At 37.2% G+C, this 19,549-nt stretch overlaps 3 protein-coding genes across 4 annotated transcripts; 2 read left to right on the top strand and 1 right to left on the bottom strand.

Moving 5' to 3' along the window:
* The first annotated feature begins 1,297 nt into the window (after nt 1-1,297).
* Nucleotides 1,298-5,417, top strand: LOC148867210 (large ribosomal subunit protein uL5-like). The gene is made up of 5 exons (XM_088976047.1): nt 1,298-1,382; nt 1,470-1,577; nt 1,679-1,721; nt 1,809-2,004; nt 5,005-5,417. The coding sequence occupies exons 1-5, from the start codon at nt 1,380-1,382 to the stop codon at nt 5,204-5,206; spliced, it is 552 nt and encodes a 183-aa protein (XP_088832173.1). The 5' UTR covers nt 1,298-1,379; the 3' UTR covers nt 5,207-5,417.
* Nucleotides 5,418-7,691: 2,274 nt separating this feature from the next.
* LOC148867209 (Rho termination factor) lies at nt 7,692-11,609 on the bottom strand. 2 transcript variants are annotated; one of them, XM_088976045.1, is made up of 3 exons: nt 11,378-11,609; nt 8,853-9,191; nt 7,692-8,497 (listed from the first exon to the last, which is right to left on the bottom strand). In XM_088976045.1, exons 1-3 carry the CDS (start codon nt 11,478-11,480, stop codon nt 8,142-8,144), a joined length of 798 nt encoding a protein of 265 aa, XP_088832171.1. In that variant the 5' UTR covers nt 11,481-11,609; the 3' UTR covers nt 7,692-8,141. The 2 variants fall into 2 exon arrangements, with proteins under 2 accessions (XP_088832171.1, XP_088832172.1); XM_088976046.1 differs by lacking the exon at nt 11,378-11,609 and adding an exon at nt 9,927-10,630 and having other exon boundaries at nt 8,853-9,208.
* A 2,873-nt stretch (nt 11,610-14,482) lies between these two features.
* Nucleotides 14,483-18,740, top strand: DOT4 (Pentatricopeptide repeat (PPR) superfamily protein). The gene has a single exon (XM_088975745.1). The coding sequence runs from the start codon at nt 15,151-15,153 to the stop codon at nt 17,770-17,772; it is 2,622 nt and encodes an 873-aa protein (XP_088831871.1). The 5' UTR covers nt 14,483-15,150; the 3' UTR covers nt 17,773-18,740.
* The last annotated feature ends 809 nt before the right edge of the window (nt 18,741-19,549 follow it).

Genomic DNA, 19,549 nt, shown 5'->3' with positions numbered 1-19,549 from the left:
AAATTGATATTTTTATTGCTTTCTTTTGATTAAATTTATTTAAATGAACATTAGGGTCAACACTATCATTTTCCACTATTATCTAATGGGAGATTGATTAAATCCATTGCAAATTATAAGTGGTGTTTTAGTAAAATTTTAACTATAGGATAGATTTTAATAAATCCATGGAACTATAAGGGGTATTTTAGTAAATGACCCTTTTTTATTATTTAGCTTTTGATTAATAAATCCCATGCATCGCACGGGTCCCTGCTAGTATTTATATAAAAACTAGAAAATCACCTTGTATGTGAGGGTACTATTATGATATTTTTATTCATATATTTCGACAAATTTTGTTTGATACCGATAAATTTAGGTTATAATTTTATGGGCAAATTTATTAAGTATCCTTACGGTTTAAGAAATTGACTAACTCTACCATTACTATTTACATATTGTCTTAAAGTATCCTTACGTTTTTTTGACAATTGCCTAAAACTTTCACCTTTCTCACTCTCTATTCACATATAACATCAAGTGACTGATATCTTTTTTGAAATTTCTAAAATATCCTTTAATGGTTTTGGTGTCCTATTATAAATGACAAAAACCCAGGAGGCCAATGACCGAAGGAGAACCTATTGCTGTTGTGGCAATGGCGCAGGCAGGGGAAAGCATGAAGGAAAACCTTTAACTATGGAGCCTTTACAAAGATAAAGTTAAGAGAGTTTTAGCGCAACTTGGCTATGATTTGTGTTATTTTACAAAAAACAAAAAACTAGTAGCTCAAATGTTACTTTAGATTGAGCTAGAGTTTGCGTCTCTGTATCTTAAATTCCGAGTTCAACAAGAATGAGGTCTAGAGAGAGGGAGAAACGCCAATGATGGCATTGGCTTCTGGGTTCGGGTGGTTCGACGGTGATTGGTGAAGGAATAAGGTTTGAGATGAGGAACGAACCGCCCGAGTTGCACCCCTCCCAACTTGATGCACAACTGAACTGATATACCAAATAACGGTAAATCGAAGGTAGGGCTATAGAACAAGAATGCAAATGACAATGAAATGTATGATACTGCAAATGTAATTCCGTTGTAGTCTCGGCTCTCACCCGAGAGACCCGGGTTCGAGTCCCGGCAACGGAACATTTTTTCGTCGAACATAGTTACACCAAATCTTTTTCTCTTTTGCCTCCTACGTCCCACCCTAAAATACCAATTTTCCCAATAATCTTATATTTTAATTTAAGGGTATTATAGTCAATTGACAAAATAAAAAACGAATACAAAACCCTAGCACGGCTTTCATCCTTCTAGGGTTTCTTTCATCTCTCCCGCTTCTATCAGAAGGGCATCAAGCCTCGCGGTTGCCACTGTAAGCTCGCCAGCGGAGAGCCATGGTGATTCTCTTTATCTTTGCTTTACAGTCTATTTTGAAAAAGGTGTCTTTTATTCTTTCTAACTAAGCTTTTCTACAATCAAATCAGGCTTCGGAGAAGAAGCTTTCGAACCCAATGAGGGAGATCAAAGTTCAGAAACTCGTCCTCAACATTTCCGTCGGAGAAAGTGGAGATCGTCTCACCAGGGCCGCGAAGGTTTTTCTTACATATCCGAAAACCCCAATCTACTTCACATCCGATATTCTTCACTGGTTCATTTTATTTTGTTTTTAGTTTTGACTCGGTTCCTATTATAGGTGTTGGAGCAGCTGAGTGGACAGACCCCGGTATTCTCAAAGGGTGAGTTCGAATTTATCTTCATCGGATAACTTCATTTTCTCATGTGTAAGTTCTTATCTTTGGATATTATGTGCGGTTGTTCAACAGCTAGGTACACTGTTCGATCTTTTGGGATCAGGCGTAATGAGAAGATTGCATGCTATGTCACCGTTAGGGGTGAGAAGGCAATGCAGCTTCTGGAGAGTGGATTGAAGGTGAAGGAATACGAACTGTTGAGGAGGAACTTTAGTGATACTGGATGTTTCGGATTCGGAATTCAGGAACATATCGATTTGGGAATCAAGTAAGCCATAGTTCCTCTTATTGTCCATAAATATCTGATTTTTCTAAATCTAGTTGTTATCAACGATTTCCTTCATTGTTCAAACCTAATTTGTACGTTCTGTTTGCCTTGGGTATAATTTTTTTTTCTGTCAATGGTTAATCATATACGAATCTGTAGATTATAGATTGTACCTTGCTTCTTGCCTCAAGTATAAATTGGTTTTGGAAATAATATTGTACTCTTAATCTGCTGTATGATTGTTTATTAGTGTGACTAATGAACTGAGGTGGTTAACATATGCACTTAGCAGTACTTATTTGAATTATCTTCTGTTACTGGTTTGGATATGTTTAAAATGTGTTATTGATCAAGATGAATGGTTAGGGTGGCCTATACTTGAAAATGGTTTGAGAAGGCTCTTTTTCCCGATTCCTTGACATTGCAGGTTGCTAATTCTTTTAAATTTATTTAAAGAGCTAATTTGATGATTTAAGTACGGAGAGTTCTATAGCTACAATAGTTACTGATAAAAAAAATTCTATAGCTACAATAGAAGTTGCTTTGATATGATATATTCTCAGGAATGTCACGGGTAGTTATAGACATTGCTTTGTATTGAACTACTGTGCCTTTAATTTAACAATGGACATGGGCATTAAACTGAAGTTACAGAACAGAATTCTTCTGGCCGGCCCCATATAGTTGGGATAAGGCTTGGATGATGATGATGGTGTATTTAACTACTATATATATCTTTTATTACATTGGAATATTCAATTGGAATAAGGCATGGATCTTCAAGTCATCAACCTTTGTGTTCTGTGTATTTGTTTGCTTACGTTGGAAACTGATTTATACCATATGATTCTTCCATTTTGAGTCGGCCAAGTTTGTTCTCATGGTTTGAGGCACTCTCACCTGTTTTCTTCTTGTAGAAAGAAAAACTCCTATTATTTCTAGGACATGGAACTAAGGCAATGTTTAGTTTGAAGGAAAAGGTAGGGAAAGGAAGGGAAAGGCAGGGAAAGCCAGGGAGTTTGTATGTAAAGGTTTCCCCACCATTCCCTTCCTTTCCCTACTTTTTCCTTCAAACCAAATAGCCTAAGGGTTTTCTATTGCTCTTGAAACAACATACACAGTTTAGAGGGGCTCTTTATTTTCAAATCGTTGCTATATTGGTTTCTGTTTCCCATAAGGGTTTTGAAGGTTAACATCCTGCAATGGATTCTATCAAGGTTTAAAATTATTGTATAGGCAGATCATTGATATTCCAAACATCAACGTTTTGGGATTTTGACCTATTGGTAGGCAGGCCTAAGACCTACCCCTCTGCCTTATTTTTGAAAAAAAACTAAAAAAAGTAGGATGAGTGTGGTACAAAGTATTGGCACACCCCTTCTGCCATATTGGGATGTATCGATACTTTGAACCTTGGGTTTTAGTAAGTAGTAATTACCATTGTTGCATGGACTCTCCTAATTGTCTGTATTGGATGGTTCGGGTTTTGACACCCCACAGATTCTTTTGGCCGGGTAGCCTGACGGCCCGGCCTGGCCTGGCCTGGCCTGCACCCCGGCCGGGCCTGGTCATATAATTAGGCCCGTGGGCCTGACCTCGGGCTTTAACACAGTAAGCCCAATTGTGCTTCGGGCCAGGCTCGGGATTTGTCAAAAAAGCCCGGCCCGACTCAGTATTATATATTTTATAAAATATATAATATGTATTTTATATATTATATAAAATATATAAATAATATAATATTTATTAAAATATATATTTATAATTTAATATATATATATATATATATTTTATTCTTTTCTTTATAATTTCAATCTCTCACTCTCTCTATTCAGTTGCTTCAACATTAATAATAATAATAGTATAGGCTAAAATTTCGGGCCCGGGCCCAGGCTCAGGCTTCGGGCTTTTTATGAGGGCTGGGCTCGGGCCCAAGTTGTAGGCCCGATGGTTGGGCCAGGCTCATGCTTGGGCCTTAAAAAAATTTGTTAATACACAGTAAAAGCCCGGCCCGAGCCCGGCCCGGCCCGGCCTATGAACAGGTCTACTTTTGGGTACATCTATGCAACATTTCCCTTTTTATCTTCTGATTTATTTGGCATAAATGAATAACTAATGTACAAGGTGAATGGCATTTTTCATATTTGAACTTTACTTAGTAATAATGGCAACATTTTAGGCCCTCCTTTTGCATGTATGTAATTTTGGAATTCAAAAAATATAAACTATTTTAATAGTACAAATGTTGGATTATAACCCGTTTGTTTTCTGTGTACATGCAAACTGGCAGTTATTCATTGTTATATTATTTTTTTTACTTGCCAGTTTGTTTTTTAATCCAGATTGATTTGCTCATTGGGATAACGAATATCTTTGCTAATTTCTTTTTTCGGGTGTTCCCTCTAGCTTATTTTTGATTAGATATAGCCAATTTTTTTCTTTAAGTTGGAGACCAAGAAGGAACTTTTATTGGGATAGATTAATGGTAATGTCCCGATTGCTAATGCTAACTATCTTGAATTGTGTCTAATTCATGTAGTTCTTTGTAAGTTCCAACACAGGCACGATATTTTTTCTGCCATACTAGGGAATTTAGTTCTATTCATGTGATTTTGGATTTTGAATCTTTCTGTAGGACACTCCTGTCTAAATAGAGACTTTGTAGTGATAGAAGTGGCATAGTTTGTACTAGTATTTTTTAATGATTAAATTTGGAAAATTTAGCATACTATTTTAATTTTTGTTTTTTATCAAATTCCATTGTTGAGTCGTTATAAATAAGGTTGATGAAGTTTTAGTAACTTCTTTGTAGACTTCTTGTTGTGTCCTTTCGCAAACATCACCACCATCTGTTTGGATTTTAACTAATCCCTGTTATATGCATGTTTATATCCATATACATGTTTGTGTGAATTGCACGCGCATGTTCACTCATGCACTGAAATCCTTTTTCTTGCACCTAAGGAGATGAGATGTATTGAGTACGTTCTTCTGTTCTAGGTATGATCCTTCTACAGGCATTTATGGTATGGACTTCTATGTTGTTCTGGAGCGTCCGGGCTATCGTGTTGCTCGCCGTCGTAGGTGCAAATCTCGTGTTGGGATCCAACACAGGGTCACCAAGGAAGATGCGATGAAGTGGTTCCAAGTGAAATATGAAGGTGTAATCCTCAACAAGTCTCAGACTATTGCAGCTTCGTAGAGATCCTACTCATATATATCAAATTTTTAAGTTTTGGCAAACTTAGTAGACCGTGAATTTCCCTTTCATTTTTTTTTGTAAGAGAATTTTGAAAAACGGGATGCTATTGATAGTTTGTGTTAATTGTTTTAAATTCTAATTTCGTCTGTCTATTGGAGTGCATTTGATTATTAGCTATTATTGCAAATACAATATCCAAGTTGTGTTCCTACGCCATTTTCTCATTTTGTCCATATCCTGTCTGCAACGTTTTTCACCTTTTTTGCTAGTCCAGTTGCCTTTTAGTCGTTCCACTTAAATGTAATGCCATGGGAAAAGAAGATGGTTGACTTTGGAGGTATTTCAGTATCAGTGGATGTTTCATGCCTTTATGACTTTTTGGTTTATCCTTGAAACTAACTGATTTTAATTGCTTCTGTGAATCTTTTCATCATTGACAAACCAAATCGGTTAGCTGCTTAGAAAGAATGAGGATGGTGAGGGAATGAAATGCGATATTCTTTTTCAAAAATCACATTTCTCATTTCTCACGCCTTGGGCCATATTTGGTTTGTTGAAATTGGTCTCATTCCTTTAATTCTTCCTTATTTTGTGTGAGAACGGGCAAAGAATGAAAAACTTCAGTGCATTTGATTACAAAATTTTTGCCACGGGTCTCATTCTTTAATGAAAAATCAGCCCATAGTACAAAAATTGGAGTAGAGTAGTAGACAGCAGGATGAAAATTAATCATGTTCCATGTTGCTCATTTGTTTTTTTATTTTTTATTTTTGTTTATGACCATTGTTGGCACAAAGGATTTTTGAAGAATGAAAATGAGCAACATAAGTCATCTCTTACTTAAAAAGAATTCATTTTTTAGGAAAACAGTATTTGGTTCATATTAATATTTTTTCATTCTGCCCATTTTTACCTAGTTTTGTAGAGTTTAGAATTTCATCTGGGTAAGAGTGAGATTTGAAATCATGGTCTAGATAGATACATGCAATGACGTTTAGCTATGGATACAATTTATGGATTCATGCAAGAATGGGAGAAAGCATTGTGAAGTTGGTGCCAAGGTTCAAAATATCGATACACCGGTAGGGCATATCGAGCTATATCGGTATTATTTTTTTATTTTTTTTAAACCAGTTCAGGGCATCAGTTTAAGGCTGCTCCATCCCCTGAATCGAGCAAAACTCCAATACACCCTTTGTAGGGGCGTATCAAGGAGCTCCTGAAACGATCCATATCGACCAATGTGTCGATACTTTGAACTTTGGTGCAAAGTTAACTAAGGGAGACGAGATATTTTTTGTGAAGAATAGGGAAATGAAGGGTTGAATTTTGGAGGTTTGGCTTTCAAAAAAAAATGAAGGTTCAAAATTAACTGTAAATTATTTTTGAGGGCGGTGATTTGCAATAGAGTTTTCATGGGTCTAATATTGTGACTACAATGCGTCTCTCCTAGGCAAGTCGGGTCTCGTTGGATGTGAGCGGATGCAATGGCTACCAGTCGAGAAGATTTTGAGCAAAATAATGACTTGCCCAGTTTGAAATACAACAGCTTTTGGTGGTACCTTGAGAGTTTGCAATAGACCCAAAAAGCGAAGGAAATTCACTAATTTAGGAATTTGGCACATAGGCCATGTTTGGTTCAATTCTCATTTTTTTTTATTCTTATCTAAAATGAAATTCTAAAATGGATAAGAATGGATAAAAATAGGCAGAATGAGAAAATATTGCTCTAAACCAAACAATTTTTTCCTAAAAATGAATTCTTTTAGACCGACAAGTGTCCTATGTAAAAGTACTTTTGTAAAAGCACTTTTGTGATTTCATAAAATACTTTCATAAAAATGTTTTTGTAAAAGTATTTTTATAAAAGTACTTCCGTAAAAATGTTTTATAAAAGTATTTTCATTAAAGTTCTTTTGTACAAGTACTTTTGTAAAAGTTCTTTCATAAAAGTGCTTACATAAAAATACTTTCATAAAAGTGCTTTTACAAAAAAATTCTTTTATAAAAGCACTTTTATAGAAGTGCTTTCATAAAAGTGTTATTATTAAAATGATTGTGTAGAAGTGCTTTCATAAAAATGCTTTTATTAAAGTATTTTCGTGTAAAAGTACTTTTGTAAAAGTGATTTCATAAAAATACTTCCATAATAGTATGTTAGTAAACATTTATGACAACAGTTTTATTTATAGGCAGAATTTCCTCCAAATGAAAATGAACCAAATAGGGCATGATTATTTTTCATGCTACAGGTTGCCTCAATTTTTGTGTTGTGGGCTGATTTTTCATTATAAAAAGAATGTGGCCCATGACAAGAATTTTGTAACCAAACACTAGTGTTATTCATTCTTGCCTAGAACGAGCAAGAATTAAAAGAATGAGGCCAAAACAGTGAACAAACATGGCCTTAGCAACTTAACAAAATGGATGATTATCATATTTCATACCCATTGAATTTGATTTTTTGCCAGAATTGATGGGTGAATTGCGAAGATAATAGCTCAAGTATTTTATTCTGAAAATTTAAGTCCATCTTACAAGAACAAATGCAACCAATATGTTTGCCACTGCATATGCACTGCTCTGGGGAACAGACAATAAAGGAATATTCAGCTTATACAACTAAATTTTACTTCCAAGTTTCAATTCCCCCGCTGAATCACCCCACCGATTATCATTGATCATCTTGTCAACTTTATATAAAAGCTTATCAGAATAGTGTAACTGAACTCGACTGGGCCAATTTAGATATCAACCCAGAGAGAGGGGAGGGGATGCTGAGAAAGTTGAGGATGGTTTTATCCCAAGTTCAATTAAAGCAAGAATAAATAAACTCACTTTGCACCAGAATATCTCCAGAAAGAAGGAAGAACAAAGACAAAAAAATTCTGGCCCCTGAGAATCACTTCCCAGATCAGGAAGCCTCAATCTGTCACTAGGACAATGGCGAGCCCTTCAACAGCTCAACCAGGTCACCCTTCTTCAACCTTGAGTAACCTTTAATTCCTCTAGATTTTGCAAGTTCTTTCAGCTCAGTAAGTTTCATTTCCTCTATTCTCCGTGATTTTTCCCCCCCAACTGTGGTGACTGATACTTCTCTTACTGTAGTTGCTTCAACAACTTTTGCTCTTGGGGTTGACAACGATGGGATCGGTGATCTCTTCACAAATTTTGATGGAGGCCTCGTCAATTTAAACTCTGCACTTGGAGAATCATCCTCTATTACGCGCTTTTTCTTTGGTGCAACTCTTCTCCGGGGTGCTATTTTCCCATATTTCCTAGGAACTGTATCTGCCAAAACAGAATAATTAAGGTGAATAGAGCATCCGGTATAATTTAAAGAATGGGAACATCATTTCTAACCCCCCCCCCTTTTTTTGCTACAGATTTTCATTGCATGGATGGATACAAAGAGAAGCACATCATTGTGTGTTCCGCTAGCTTTCTGCCCAGTAGAACTGTACAAGTACCAGCACTTGTCCTGGAAATAACATGTGGGGGAATCACGGCCTGGGTCCGAGTCCTGTATCCTAATTCAATTTTTTTTTTCCAGTCACAAAGAATTGTCAAATCATCTAACTAGTCACAAAGTTGAATATTTCCCTATCAACTGCATGGGATACGGTACCATCTCACTAGTAATTACCTTGTTTTCTGGATTGGCGGAGAACTTCCAAAACTGATTCTGCTGATTGTTTTCCTTTAGAATTGTCAGAGCTTCTCTTCTTATTACTTCCAAGCCCTCCTTCTGAGATTGAAGACTGTATCCGTCTAAATAATGCAATTATCTCCTCCTGGTTGGAACCAGAGGAATTCCCATCAGATGACAGAGGAGTCTTCAAATTATCATCCTCCTTTGGAGTTCTACCAGATCCAATGTTCCTACGTGGACGGCCTCTCCTGCTTCCTTCAGACCTTATGCTTAACACAGTTGATTGAATTAATTTCCTTCTGGAAGCAAAGAGCAGAGGCCCATCTGCAATCTCTGTCAAGTTCAATAAGCTGCATCAAGAGATGATCCCTCAGTTTGTAGTCTGACAACATGGTTTAGGTCTAGTCCAAAAATTAAGAATACATAAAATATCAGTTTCTTGATTCTTGCTTGACCTGGAACTGATAAACATAAAATCAGTAGCCTATTAATGATAATCCAAACCAAGACAGAAAACACGAGTCATCTCAAGGAACATTAACTGTGAAGTAGGCATTGTGTATTGTCAGCTTCAAATGTCACCACAGCTTTACAGAAAACCAAACTGAACAGTAGGAACACTTTTAAGAAATTTTGGTTTCAAAATTTTTACGGTCTATACAGAAAATTCCAAGGATTAATGCATACATTTTGAACTATAACAAGATATTCTGTTGACGTGACAAGACTTCATTGGATCCAGCCTGATGTTTTCCTTGAACATAAAATAGGAATCTCAAGCATTTAGGAACTGTTTCTAAGAAATATAATCTAGGAAAGTGATCATAGTTGTGAATAAACTTGTAGCAAATATCAGATATTTTCTTTTTAGGTAAAGATGAAACATTTACTAGGATATAATGTCTTTTTCTTTGTTTCATTTTAAGGGCTACACAGGGGGAGGGGGTTGCCCATCCCCCAACCCATAAGCCCCCCCTCCCCAATCCAGGTGCGGGCAGGTTGGCACCTTGCACTTGGATATAATAATGTCTTTGATTCCACAAAGAATAGATTTTCAAAGTAGATGACCTGTGCTTTGTGAACTTGATCATTCAAGGTTTGAGGAGGAAGCAACTAAGTAGTAGCCAACAAACAATTGTCTGTGAAATAATCCCATTGTGGGGATCCAGTGCAATCATCTCAAGAAGGCGGCTGCTGGTGTAGTTGGTAAAATCACACGGGGTGGGGGTTGGATTTGGATTGAAGTTTGAACCCGAGACCTGGGATTGGATCTTGCCTTGATCTTTAACTCCTAATCACTGACCATCTTACCTACAAAAAATATGGAACTACCTTGGCTGTGGAATATGCATGGTGAAAAACAACTCTGCAACTTCATTACATAAATGTCAATCTCAGAACAGATGTACAGGATGCAAGACAAATGCAGAATAATTCTTGTTTCCAAAGCAATTGAGGTTATATCTCTTGTGAGTCATGATTTTGGAGGTTAATTTAACATATGATGATTGATGTGTCTGAATATTACAAATGTATTATGTAGAGTGAGATGAGATCTCTCATGAAATCAGGGATTATTTATTTATCTTCTCTCTCTAAGTCTCATGACATCAGGGATTAATCAAATAACACAAAAGAAACACGGAGTTCCAGTATTTCATCCAAATGCTACCATGAATATGGGATGCCAAGTTTCTGACCATACACTTACATGACCAAAATAATTCAAAGCTCCTCAGATGTCTCTTCAGTTCCCCATTAGCCATCATAGGCTTCAGAAATTGGAACGAAATAAAGTTAAAGTGAGCATCTCAAAAGATATACATCACTGGAGCCATTTTAGTAAAACTCAGTGCTTTAAAAGTGAGAGCTGCAAGAAGAGCAAAAAGCCCTTCTAGCACCTGAGGGGCAAGATGACTGTGGTCCCTGATGAAGCAAGGTGCAATTTTTTGAAAAAAAAATCAAATAAAAACATTAATACATAAAAAAAAAAGTGGAAATCTGAATGGTAAAAGACCTCAGGTAGCCAGTGCCAGAATTGGGTTATGGCCTTTACTTGATTTGATTAACTGACTGTTCAAACTTCCAAAATCCAAAACACTAAACCCATCTCTACTCTCCTCTATACTCCAATAATCAATCATCTAAGATCAAACTGACTCCATTAAATACAGTTGCATGACAATTTCTAAAAGGAAAAAAAAAACGAATCGACAACAGCCATATAGTTAGTAGAAATATCTTTGTCATTCTCAAAAAAAAAGTCTCTTTTCTTAAATCAATGTTTGAAATAGAAATTTGCTTCAGCCATTTCTTTCCTACATCCTTGTTTCTGAACTAAGACTCCTCTGGAAAAAAGAAAACTAGCAGAATATATATAAAACAAAATGTAAATTGTTCCACCAAATAATCAAAACATGGTATTTCGATGCAAAAAATAAAAAGAGGCAAATGGAGATGCAGAGAACACAAACGTCGAAGGAAAAAAAACAGGGTTAGGGTTTGTGAAGTGGAACAACCTTTCTGGGAGAAAATGGATACTCCCAGCTTGGGCTTGATGGAAGCTGGGACTCTGGCAAAGCAGAGGACACCGTTTGGAAATACCATAGCAGCTGCATGCATTTTTTTCCTCTTCCTTTTCTTTTACCCTCTGAAAACTGAAATAAGAAGGTTAAGGGGATGGTACCGTACGCACCCTCGTCCCTCCCGAACTCGGACGGAATACAAAACCTACAACTCATAAACCCAACCAGCAAAGCAATTCATTAGGGACCATTGGCATTGGGTGGTCACGGGTTCCCGACCCACGGTTCAACGAGTTCCTGGTGGAAATTAACCCGGTAAAATTTCAGGCTTCATCCTCATCCGTGAATCAGTTTCAGATCATCAGATGTATGGGTGATCATGGGCTGGGCAATATTGGGCTTTTGTCATTAATACATTATTACTGATAATATGTTATAATATATTGTGAATTATATAAACATAAAATATTATATATAATATATCATATAATGTAAAACAAAACATATATGAGGCATGTATATGTAATATATAAATATATCGTGTACCAGGCTTAAAAGTATTAGACCCGGGCTCAGCCCCCAAAATTTTCAGCCTTTATACTTAAGATTAGACCTGTTCATGGGGCGGGCCGGGCTGGGCTCAGGTCGGGTTTTTACTCTTCATTAACAAAAATATGTTAGGCCCGAGTCCGAACCCGATTCAATCAACGGGCCTACAATTTGGGCCCGAGCCCGGTCCTAATAAAAAGCCCGAAGCATGAGCCCGAGCCTGAAGCCCGACCTAAAAAAATAGAAATTTTCCCTATTCAATAATCAATATAAATTATAATTTATTTACATTAAAATATATATATAAATTCAAAATTTATTTATATTAAAAAATATATATAAAGAAGGGAAAGAGGATGTGGAGAAGAAGAATTTGGTTGGAAAAAGAAGGGAAAGAGGTGAAAAAAAGAAGGGTATTCAACTAGGGTTTTTAGGTTTATTTATAGGCCGAGCCGGGCTGGGCTATTTTGACAAATCCCGAGCCCGGATCGGATTTATTGCGGGTTGGGCTTTTTGGCCTGAGGTTAAGCCCACGGGCCTATATACCTGTTCAAGCTCGTCCAAGGACCGAGCTGGGCTGGGCCGGCCCGTCAGGCCACCCCGCCCATGAATAGGTCTACTTAGGATGAATCAAGCCTAAGCACTAAAACATGACCCCTAATTAGATGATAAGTTATAGGGCTGTCACTTGGGTGGGACCTATTGGATAAATAGTTATAGAAAATTTAGAGAAGAGCTTTGAGGTGTATTTAAAGATATTGTCTTTAAAATGTTATTTGTCTCCACTCAGTTTTACTGAATTTTTTATTGGGTTATTAGTAAATTTATTCCTATAATATAACATAGCCTAAGGTGAGAAATTACAACCAACAAAGTTGAAAAATCTTCAAAGAAACTTTATGTGAGAGGTAGCAAATTAAACCGAGAGAGACAAGAGTGTTTTCTAGTAAAAAGTGAGGAAAAACTTGTGTGTAATCCAACTTGGTTTACATCCTTTTATAGATTTTGGAGAGTCACATTGAGGAGTGTGTTTGTTTGAAGAGTCACTTTCTATAGTCATGGTTTCAAACTCTATGATTGTTCACAATTAGTTTACAGTTAATGACTATTAATGTTTGAATAATTTCTTGATCACGTCTGATCAAATTGTTACTGTTGGATTAACTTAAAACGTTAATAGTCATGATTCAACCTCTTGAAAGCTCAAACACACCCTTATGTGAGGTTTAGCTCAGATATAATTTTCCAAGTCTCTCTTGAAAGCTCAAAGACCATGTTACCACTCTCGGCCAAAATATTATTCAAATTGAGATTTGAGCATAGTTGAAGACCATCTAGAAGAGCTTTAACTTCCGCTTCCAAGGGAGGTAACAAGAAAAACCAGCAATGGAATTTTCTTCATAATCTCTAATGACCTCAGTTCGAATACATTGTCCACCTCAGTTGGACATGCATCTTGTTCTAGGTGGAGCACGGAACACATATTTTAACCACATCATTTGCCTTCCATTTTGGAGGGTGAGGTGCTTAATTGTCATAGTCAATTTCATCAATTGTGCCATCCATATGCCACCAATGTGCCACTAAGTGTATATTGGGTGAGACATTGTCTATTTTTTGTATATGGGGGATGCCAATGGAATAGTTGTTATTATCAATATGTTTATTTAACATTTTGATGTAATCTATGTATGTTTTTTTTTTTGATAAAAAAGGAAGTCACTTATTTATTATATATAGTAGAAATCAAGGTTCAAAGTATCGACACATATAGGCTGAATCCAATATTTGGCCTATACGTATCATTCCGGGACCCCTCCGATACACCCCTATAGTGGATAGCCATCAATTTGCAGACTATTTGTGTGGAGATTGTTAACATTATTATTTGTTAAATTTGTACAAGATATGACTATGTAGCCTCTCCAATATTAGTTGTGTGAATCCCTGGTTCTAAGATTTGTATGGGCAATGGAGGTATATTCTCAAAATAGCATATTGTTTCTTGCTTTCCATATGAGGTACAATAGGACAACCTTTGCTAAGGAGTGTTGCAAGTTTCCTCGGTTGTGAGCAAGGTTCAAAGTATCAACATTGCATATTGGCTTGTATTGGTACTTTTTTTTTAATATTTTATTTATTTATTTTTTAAAACCGGTTTAGAAGAATTGGTTTAAGTCTTGAGTACCTTCTGAACCATGGTCTAACTCGATACAACCCTGTAAGAAATATGTATCAGTCAATACGGGTCAATACATGTTGATACTTTGAACATTGGTTGTGGTTGTGAGGGCTCTTAATGATTTCAACCATTTGTAATTATTACATGGATTAGCTGAAAATGCTACCTTGACTACTTGCACATGGCACTAGGTTGCACGTGCTAATGCAAATTAAGGTAAATGGTGGGGGTCTCCAAATTGGAGACCAAATCACCCCACAATATTTGGGTACCTCTGCGTGAATTAGGAACATCTTCCGATGATAACTTCATCATTTTTTAAATTATCATTCCGATACACGGCGAGGATGTGCTGGGGGGGGGGGGGGGGCTGATTTTAACTCATCTAATTCCTAATGGCAAAGAGAGCAAATGTGGGATCCAAGCGATGCATTTGTCTTTAGTGAGAATTCCTCTCCAAAGAAGTTTCCACACAAGGAGTTGATATCTTGGTGAGATTTTAATTCTCCACAAAGCTTTCCATTCAAAATGAGGTATTGAGGATGACGAAGAGGATAAAGAGAGTTGGTGGGACTACGAGTGGTTACTGGAATGCGCCACAATCACAACTACTGGTGGAGTAATGGTTTTCAGAATTGCAACAAAAAATTGCGTGGGTTAATTGATCAGTTTCAAGCTTGAAACAGATAAAGCCAAAATTCAGACTAGTCTGATCCAAATTGCCACCAAAAATTGCGCGGGACTACGAGTGATTACTGGAATGCGCCAACCCAAATTGCATCCTTATATATGTAGAGCGAAGACGACAAAGAATTGCATTCTCTTTGATGGTTACTACCACTTTCTAACATTACTCATAAATAGAATTTAAGAACATAAGGAGGCTACGCCTACCGGAGTCTGGCATCTCCTCATTTTGAACGACGACCAGTGACATCTCAACTACTGGGTCTTTGGCAATGTGTCTAGTCTGTTAAAAGTCTGCTCCGGACTCTGGGCTCTAGAGGTTTTACAAGCAACAATAACAGCAATCGCTATGGCTACAACAGCAGCAATTACTACACCCTTCCTTTATCGGCCCCGTCAAAGCCGGACGGAGAATCCTCTCAGAAATCAAGATGGAGCCATCTGCTACAGACCTTGTTCAACAATCACTCTTTTCTCTTATTCGAAATCTAGGTTCTCCACCTCTGTTACCGCCTCCACCTTTCTCGGCAAAACAGTTAGTCAAGAAAAAAACGATTTGAACACAGAAATTTGCAGATGCTGTGAATTGGGTAACCTAAGAAACGCCATGGATTTACTCTGCAACCGTCAAACTTCCCAGATTGATTCAAGGACTTGCTGTTCTATCTTGCAGCTCTGTGCTGACCTTAAGTCGCTAAATGATGGTAGGAAGGTTCACTCAATCATATCTTCTAATGGCGTCGAAATTGATAGCCTTTTGGGTTCTAAACTAGTGTTTATGTACGCCACTTGTGGAGATCTGGGAGAAGGGAGACGGGTTTTTGATGGTATCCAGAAAGAGAAGGTTTTTCTTTGGAACCTCCTCATGAACGAATATGCAAAGATTGGGAATTTCAGAGAAAGTATCCGTTTGTTTAAGCAGATGCTGGAGTTGGGAATTGATGCAAATTCTTATACAATGTCTTGTGTTTTCAAGTGTTTTGCTGCGTTGGGAAGCGTAGTTGAAGGTGAACAGGTTCATGGGTATTTGCTAAAATCGGGTTTTGATTCCTACAGTGCTGTTGGAAATTCTTTGATTGCTTTCTATTCCAAGTGCAAGAAGATTCAGAGTGCACGTGAAGTGTTTGATGAGTTGAGTGATCGTGATACCATATCATGGAATTCAATGATTAGTGGGTATGTCTCAAATGGTCTTGCTGAAGAGGGACTTAAACTTTTCATTCAAATGCCGCTTTCTGGAGTTGATTTGGATTTAACTACGATGATCAGTATTCTACCTGCTTGTGCAGAGATAGGTAGTCTTTACTTGTGTAGGGCGCTTCATGGGTATGGGATAAAAGCCCGTTTTGACAGTGAGGTTACCTTTAATAATACTTTACTAGACCTGTACTCAAAATGTGGTGATTTGGATGCTGCAACACGAGTTTTTGTAAAGATGGATAAAAGGAGTGTTGTATCATGGACTTCTATGATGGTCGGGTATACTAGAGAAGGGCAATACGATAGGGCAATCAATTTGTTCAAGGAAATGGAAGAAGAAGGTATAAAGCCAGATATATTTACAATTGCAAGCATTCTTCATGCTTGTGCGTGTAATGGATCATTAGAAAGTGGTAAGGATGTGCACAATTATGTGAGATCAAGCAACTTGCAGTTTCATGTATTTGTTGCCAATGCTATTATGGATATGTATGCAAAATGTGGTAGCATGGAAGATGCTCGATCTGTTTTTGATCAGATGCCTGTGAGAGATACCGTATCGTGGAATACCATGATTGGAGGTTACTCAAAAAACTGTCTTCCCAATGATGCACTGGGTCTGTTCATCCAAATGCAAAATGAATTGAAACCAAATGTTGTAACCATGGCTTGTGTTCTTCCTGCCTGTGCCAGCCTTTCAGCCTTAAAGAGAGGCCAAGAGATCCATAGCCATGTGATGAGAAATGGGTTTTTCTCTGACCTTTATGTGGCCAATGCTCTTGTTGACATGTATGTGAAGTGTGGAGCATTGGTGCATGCACGTAGGCTCTTCGACAGGATGCCTACGAAGGATCTGATTTCATGGACAGTGATGATTTCTGGATATGGCATGCATGGATGTGGCAGAGAAGTGATTTCTGTTTTCAATGAAATGCGACGTACAGGTGTTGAACTAAATGGGCTTTTCTTCATTTCTATACTATATGCTTGCAGCCATTCAGGATTAGTAGATGAAGGGTGGAGGTTCTTTAACATAATGAAAAATGACTGTAAGATTGAACCCAAGTTGTATCACTATGCCTGCATGGTGGATCTCCTTGCCCGAGCAGGACATTTAACTAAGGCATACAAGTTCATCCAAATGATGCCAATTAAACCAGATTCAACAGTATGGGGTGCATTGCTCTTTGGTTGCAGGATTCACCATGATGTCAAATTAGCTGAGAGGGTGGCGGAACAGATTTTTGAACTTGAACCTGAGAATACAAGGTATTATGTACTTCTATCTAATATATATGCGGAAGCAGAGAAGTGGGAAGAGGTGAAGAAATTGAGGGAGAGGATTGACCGACGCAGTTTTAGAAAGAAACCAGAATGTAGTTGGATAGAGATCAAGAAAAGGTATCATGTTTTTGTATCAGGGGACAGATCAAACCCACACGCCAAGAAGATAGAATCATTCTTGAAAAGAGTGAGGACAAAGATGGAGGTTGAAGGGCATCTTCCAAAGAAGAGATATGCTTTGTTGAATGAGGGTAATATAGAGAAGGAACAGGCTTTCTGTGGGCACAGCGAGAAGATGGCCATGGCTTTTGGAATTCTGAGCTTGCCATCTGGTAAAATCATAAGGGTCACCAAGAATCGAGATGTGTGCAGTGACTGTCATGAGATGGGAAAATTCTTGTCCAAGATGGATGGCAGGGAGATTGTCTTGAGAGATTCTAATCGATTTCACCATTTTGAGCATGGACGATGTTCCTGCAGAGGATAATGGTGAGCCAAGTATGAGAGGGTTTTGAAATCTCAATGATCCAATTATCCAGAAATATCTACTTGATGGTCACTCTCGTTTGTCTTGCAGAGGAAATTGCTAAGTCAAATATAAGTAGAGTTCGAAATCCAAATGGTCCAATTATCTATACATAACTAGATATAATCTTCAGTCATCAATTCTTAATCTTAACAGCTGATCTGTGGATTATTGCACCTTAAAGTTCTTTAGCAGCAATGGTATGATTCTGGAAGCAAAATCTCACATTGAGGATTAGAAACAACAATTGAAATGAGATTTATATATTTTTGTCCACTTTACCATAGTCTGGTTATTTTCCAAAGGAAAACCCTAGCTCTCTTATTGGACAAGAAAGTGGGATTTAATACTCCATGGAATCTACCCAACTATACAACTTGAGTTGTGGTGCACTGAACTCTGCTATGTTGTCTCAGTGGTCCAGGTTTAATTTGTACCATTCCAGAATCTTGATTATCGATTTGTGGAGATATAAAAATGTTTTTCTCTATGTCAAAGGCCATGCTCTTTTTTCTGGGCATATTCACTATTCCCTTTGTATTACCATTGCTTCTTACTTCCAGTATTTGCAGAGGGATTAGCCAAAAAAAGATGGATGAAGCAAAAAAGATGGATGAAGCAGAAAATTGACTACCATGTGAATCTTAAGACATCAGTCAAAGTCTTCCTGTTGTCAACATAGCCGTTAACAAATTTATATACCATTTAACATTCTGCAATGAAGGTTTTGATTTCAGTTAAACCGTTCCTGGATTGGGGAGAACCAGGGCTGGGAATTGCTCTTTAATGCTTCTGTAATATATTGAAAATTCTGAAATGTAGTGGGTAAGCAAAAATGGCCTTGTATATATATACATGATTTCTATCTATTTTTCTGATGTAAAATGTAGAACCCCCTCATGAAAATTAAAAACGATAAAGTTTGACAAGTTTTCACCATCTTATATTGTGAAAATAGTTAAAACACATTAATTTTCTAGGGCTTTTTCCTTCTGAAAATCACCTCCATAAAATAACCACTTCAGGAAACATTGTCATGGTTCCCATAGAACATGCAAGAAAACAACTCAAAACATCTATTTTAGTATTTTGTAACATTATATGGAACCATATGATATCCTCCAATCCCCTCCCCAAATTCCCCTTTAAGATGAGCCCTTTTCTTACATTGTTTTGTGAGGAGATTAAGCTTTAGTTTTAGGATCTCTTCTGGCATCATCAGGTAGCTGAGGGTGGAAAGTTCTTCCCCAACAGACAGCATATTTTTAACTATCAATGAAGAGATACTTCACTCAGCTGTCTCTTTAAATTGTAGATTCAACATTTAAACTCAATTTCTCTCTCTCTCTCTCTCTCTCTCTCTCACACACACACACACACACACACACACACAAATTTGTTGAAACTAATCCATGAAGTAAGATTCTTACTCAAATGTGTAGATGAAAAAGAGGATCATGTTGGCATCATTTGTGAAAGGGGAAAAATTAGGGCAATAATCTTCGACCCATTCCTCCCTTTTCCCTCACAATTTTTTTGTTCTTTTTTTTACTTCTAGATTTATCTGTAATCTATCTATTTGACTGTACAAGTCTAGCCTTATCCAGTAAGCCTGCCAAAATAAACTTAAATTTCCTGGAAATAACAAATTGTCCTAGTAAATTAATGCTTCAGGCCAAAAAGGAAATTTCGTCTGTGAAAATGGTTTTTTATAAGTACTTGGCAGCTAACGCCCATA

This window comes from Nelumbo lutea, chromosome 3, assembly GCF_056320005.1.
Source record: "Nelumbo lutea isolate HS-2025 chromosome 3, American lotus-T2T, whole genome shotgun sequence".
NCBI classification, from domain to species: domain Eukaryota; kingdom Viridiplantae; phylum Streptophyta; class Magnoliopsida; order Proteales; family Nelumbonaceae; genus Nelumbo; species Nelumbo lutea.
Note: the sequence above shows the minus strand (reverse complement) of the source record. Positions and strands in the feature narration are given on the sequence as shown.

Bases quoted from the DNA above. Each gene is read 5' to 3' on its own strand.
- LOC148867210 (XM_088976047.1), top strand. The intron at 1,578-1,678 runs GTTTTTCTTACA...TTCCTATTATAG, and splicing joins GTCTCACCAGGGCCGCGAAG to GTGTTGGAGCAGCTGAGTGG. The intron at 1,722-1,808 runs GTGAGTTCGAAT...GTTGTTCAACAG, and splicing joins GACCCCGGTATTCTCAAAGG to CTAGGTACACTGTTCGATCT.
- LOC148867209 (XM_088976045.1), bottom strand. From the start codon at position 11,480: ATGCATGCAGCTGCTATGGTATTTCCAAACGGTGTCCTCTGCTTTGCC. The intron at 9,192-11,377 runs GTTGTTCCACTT...TGAACTTGACAG, and splicing joins ATCCATTTTCTCCCAGAAAG to AGATTGCAGATGGGCCTCTG. The intron at 8,498-8,852 runs GTAATTACTAGT...CTGTTTTGGCAG, and splicing joins CCGCCAATCCAGAAAACAAG to ATACAGTTCCTAGGAAATAT.
- DOT4 (XM_088975745.1), top strand. From the start codon at position 15,151: ATGGCTACAACAGCAGCAATTACTACACCCTTCCTTTATCGGCCCCGT.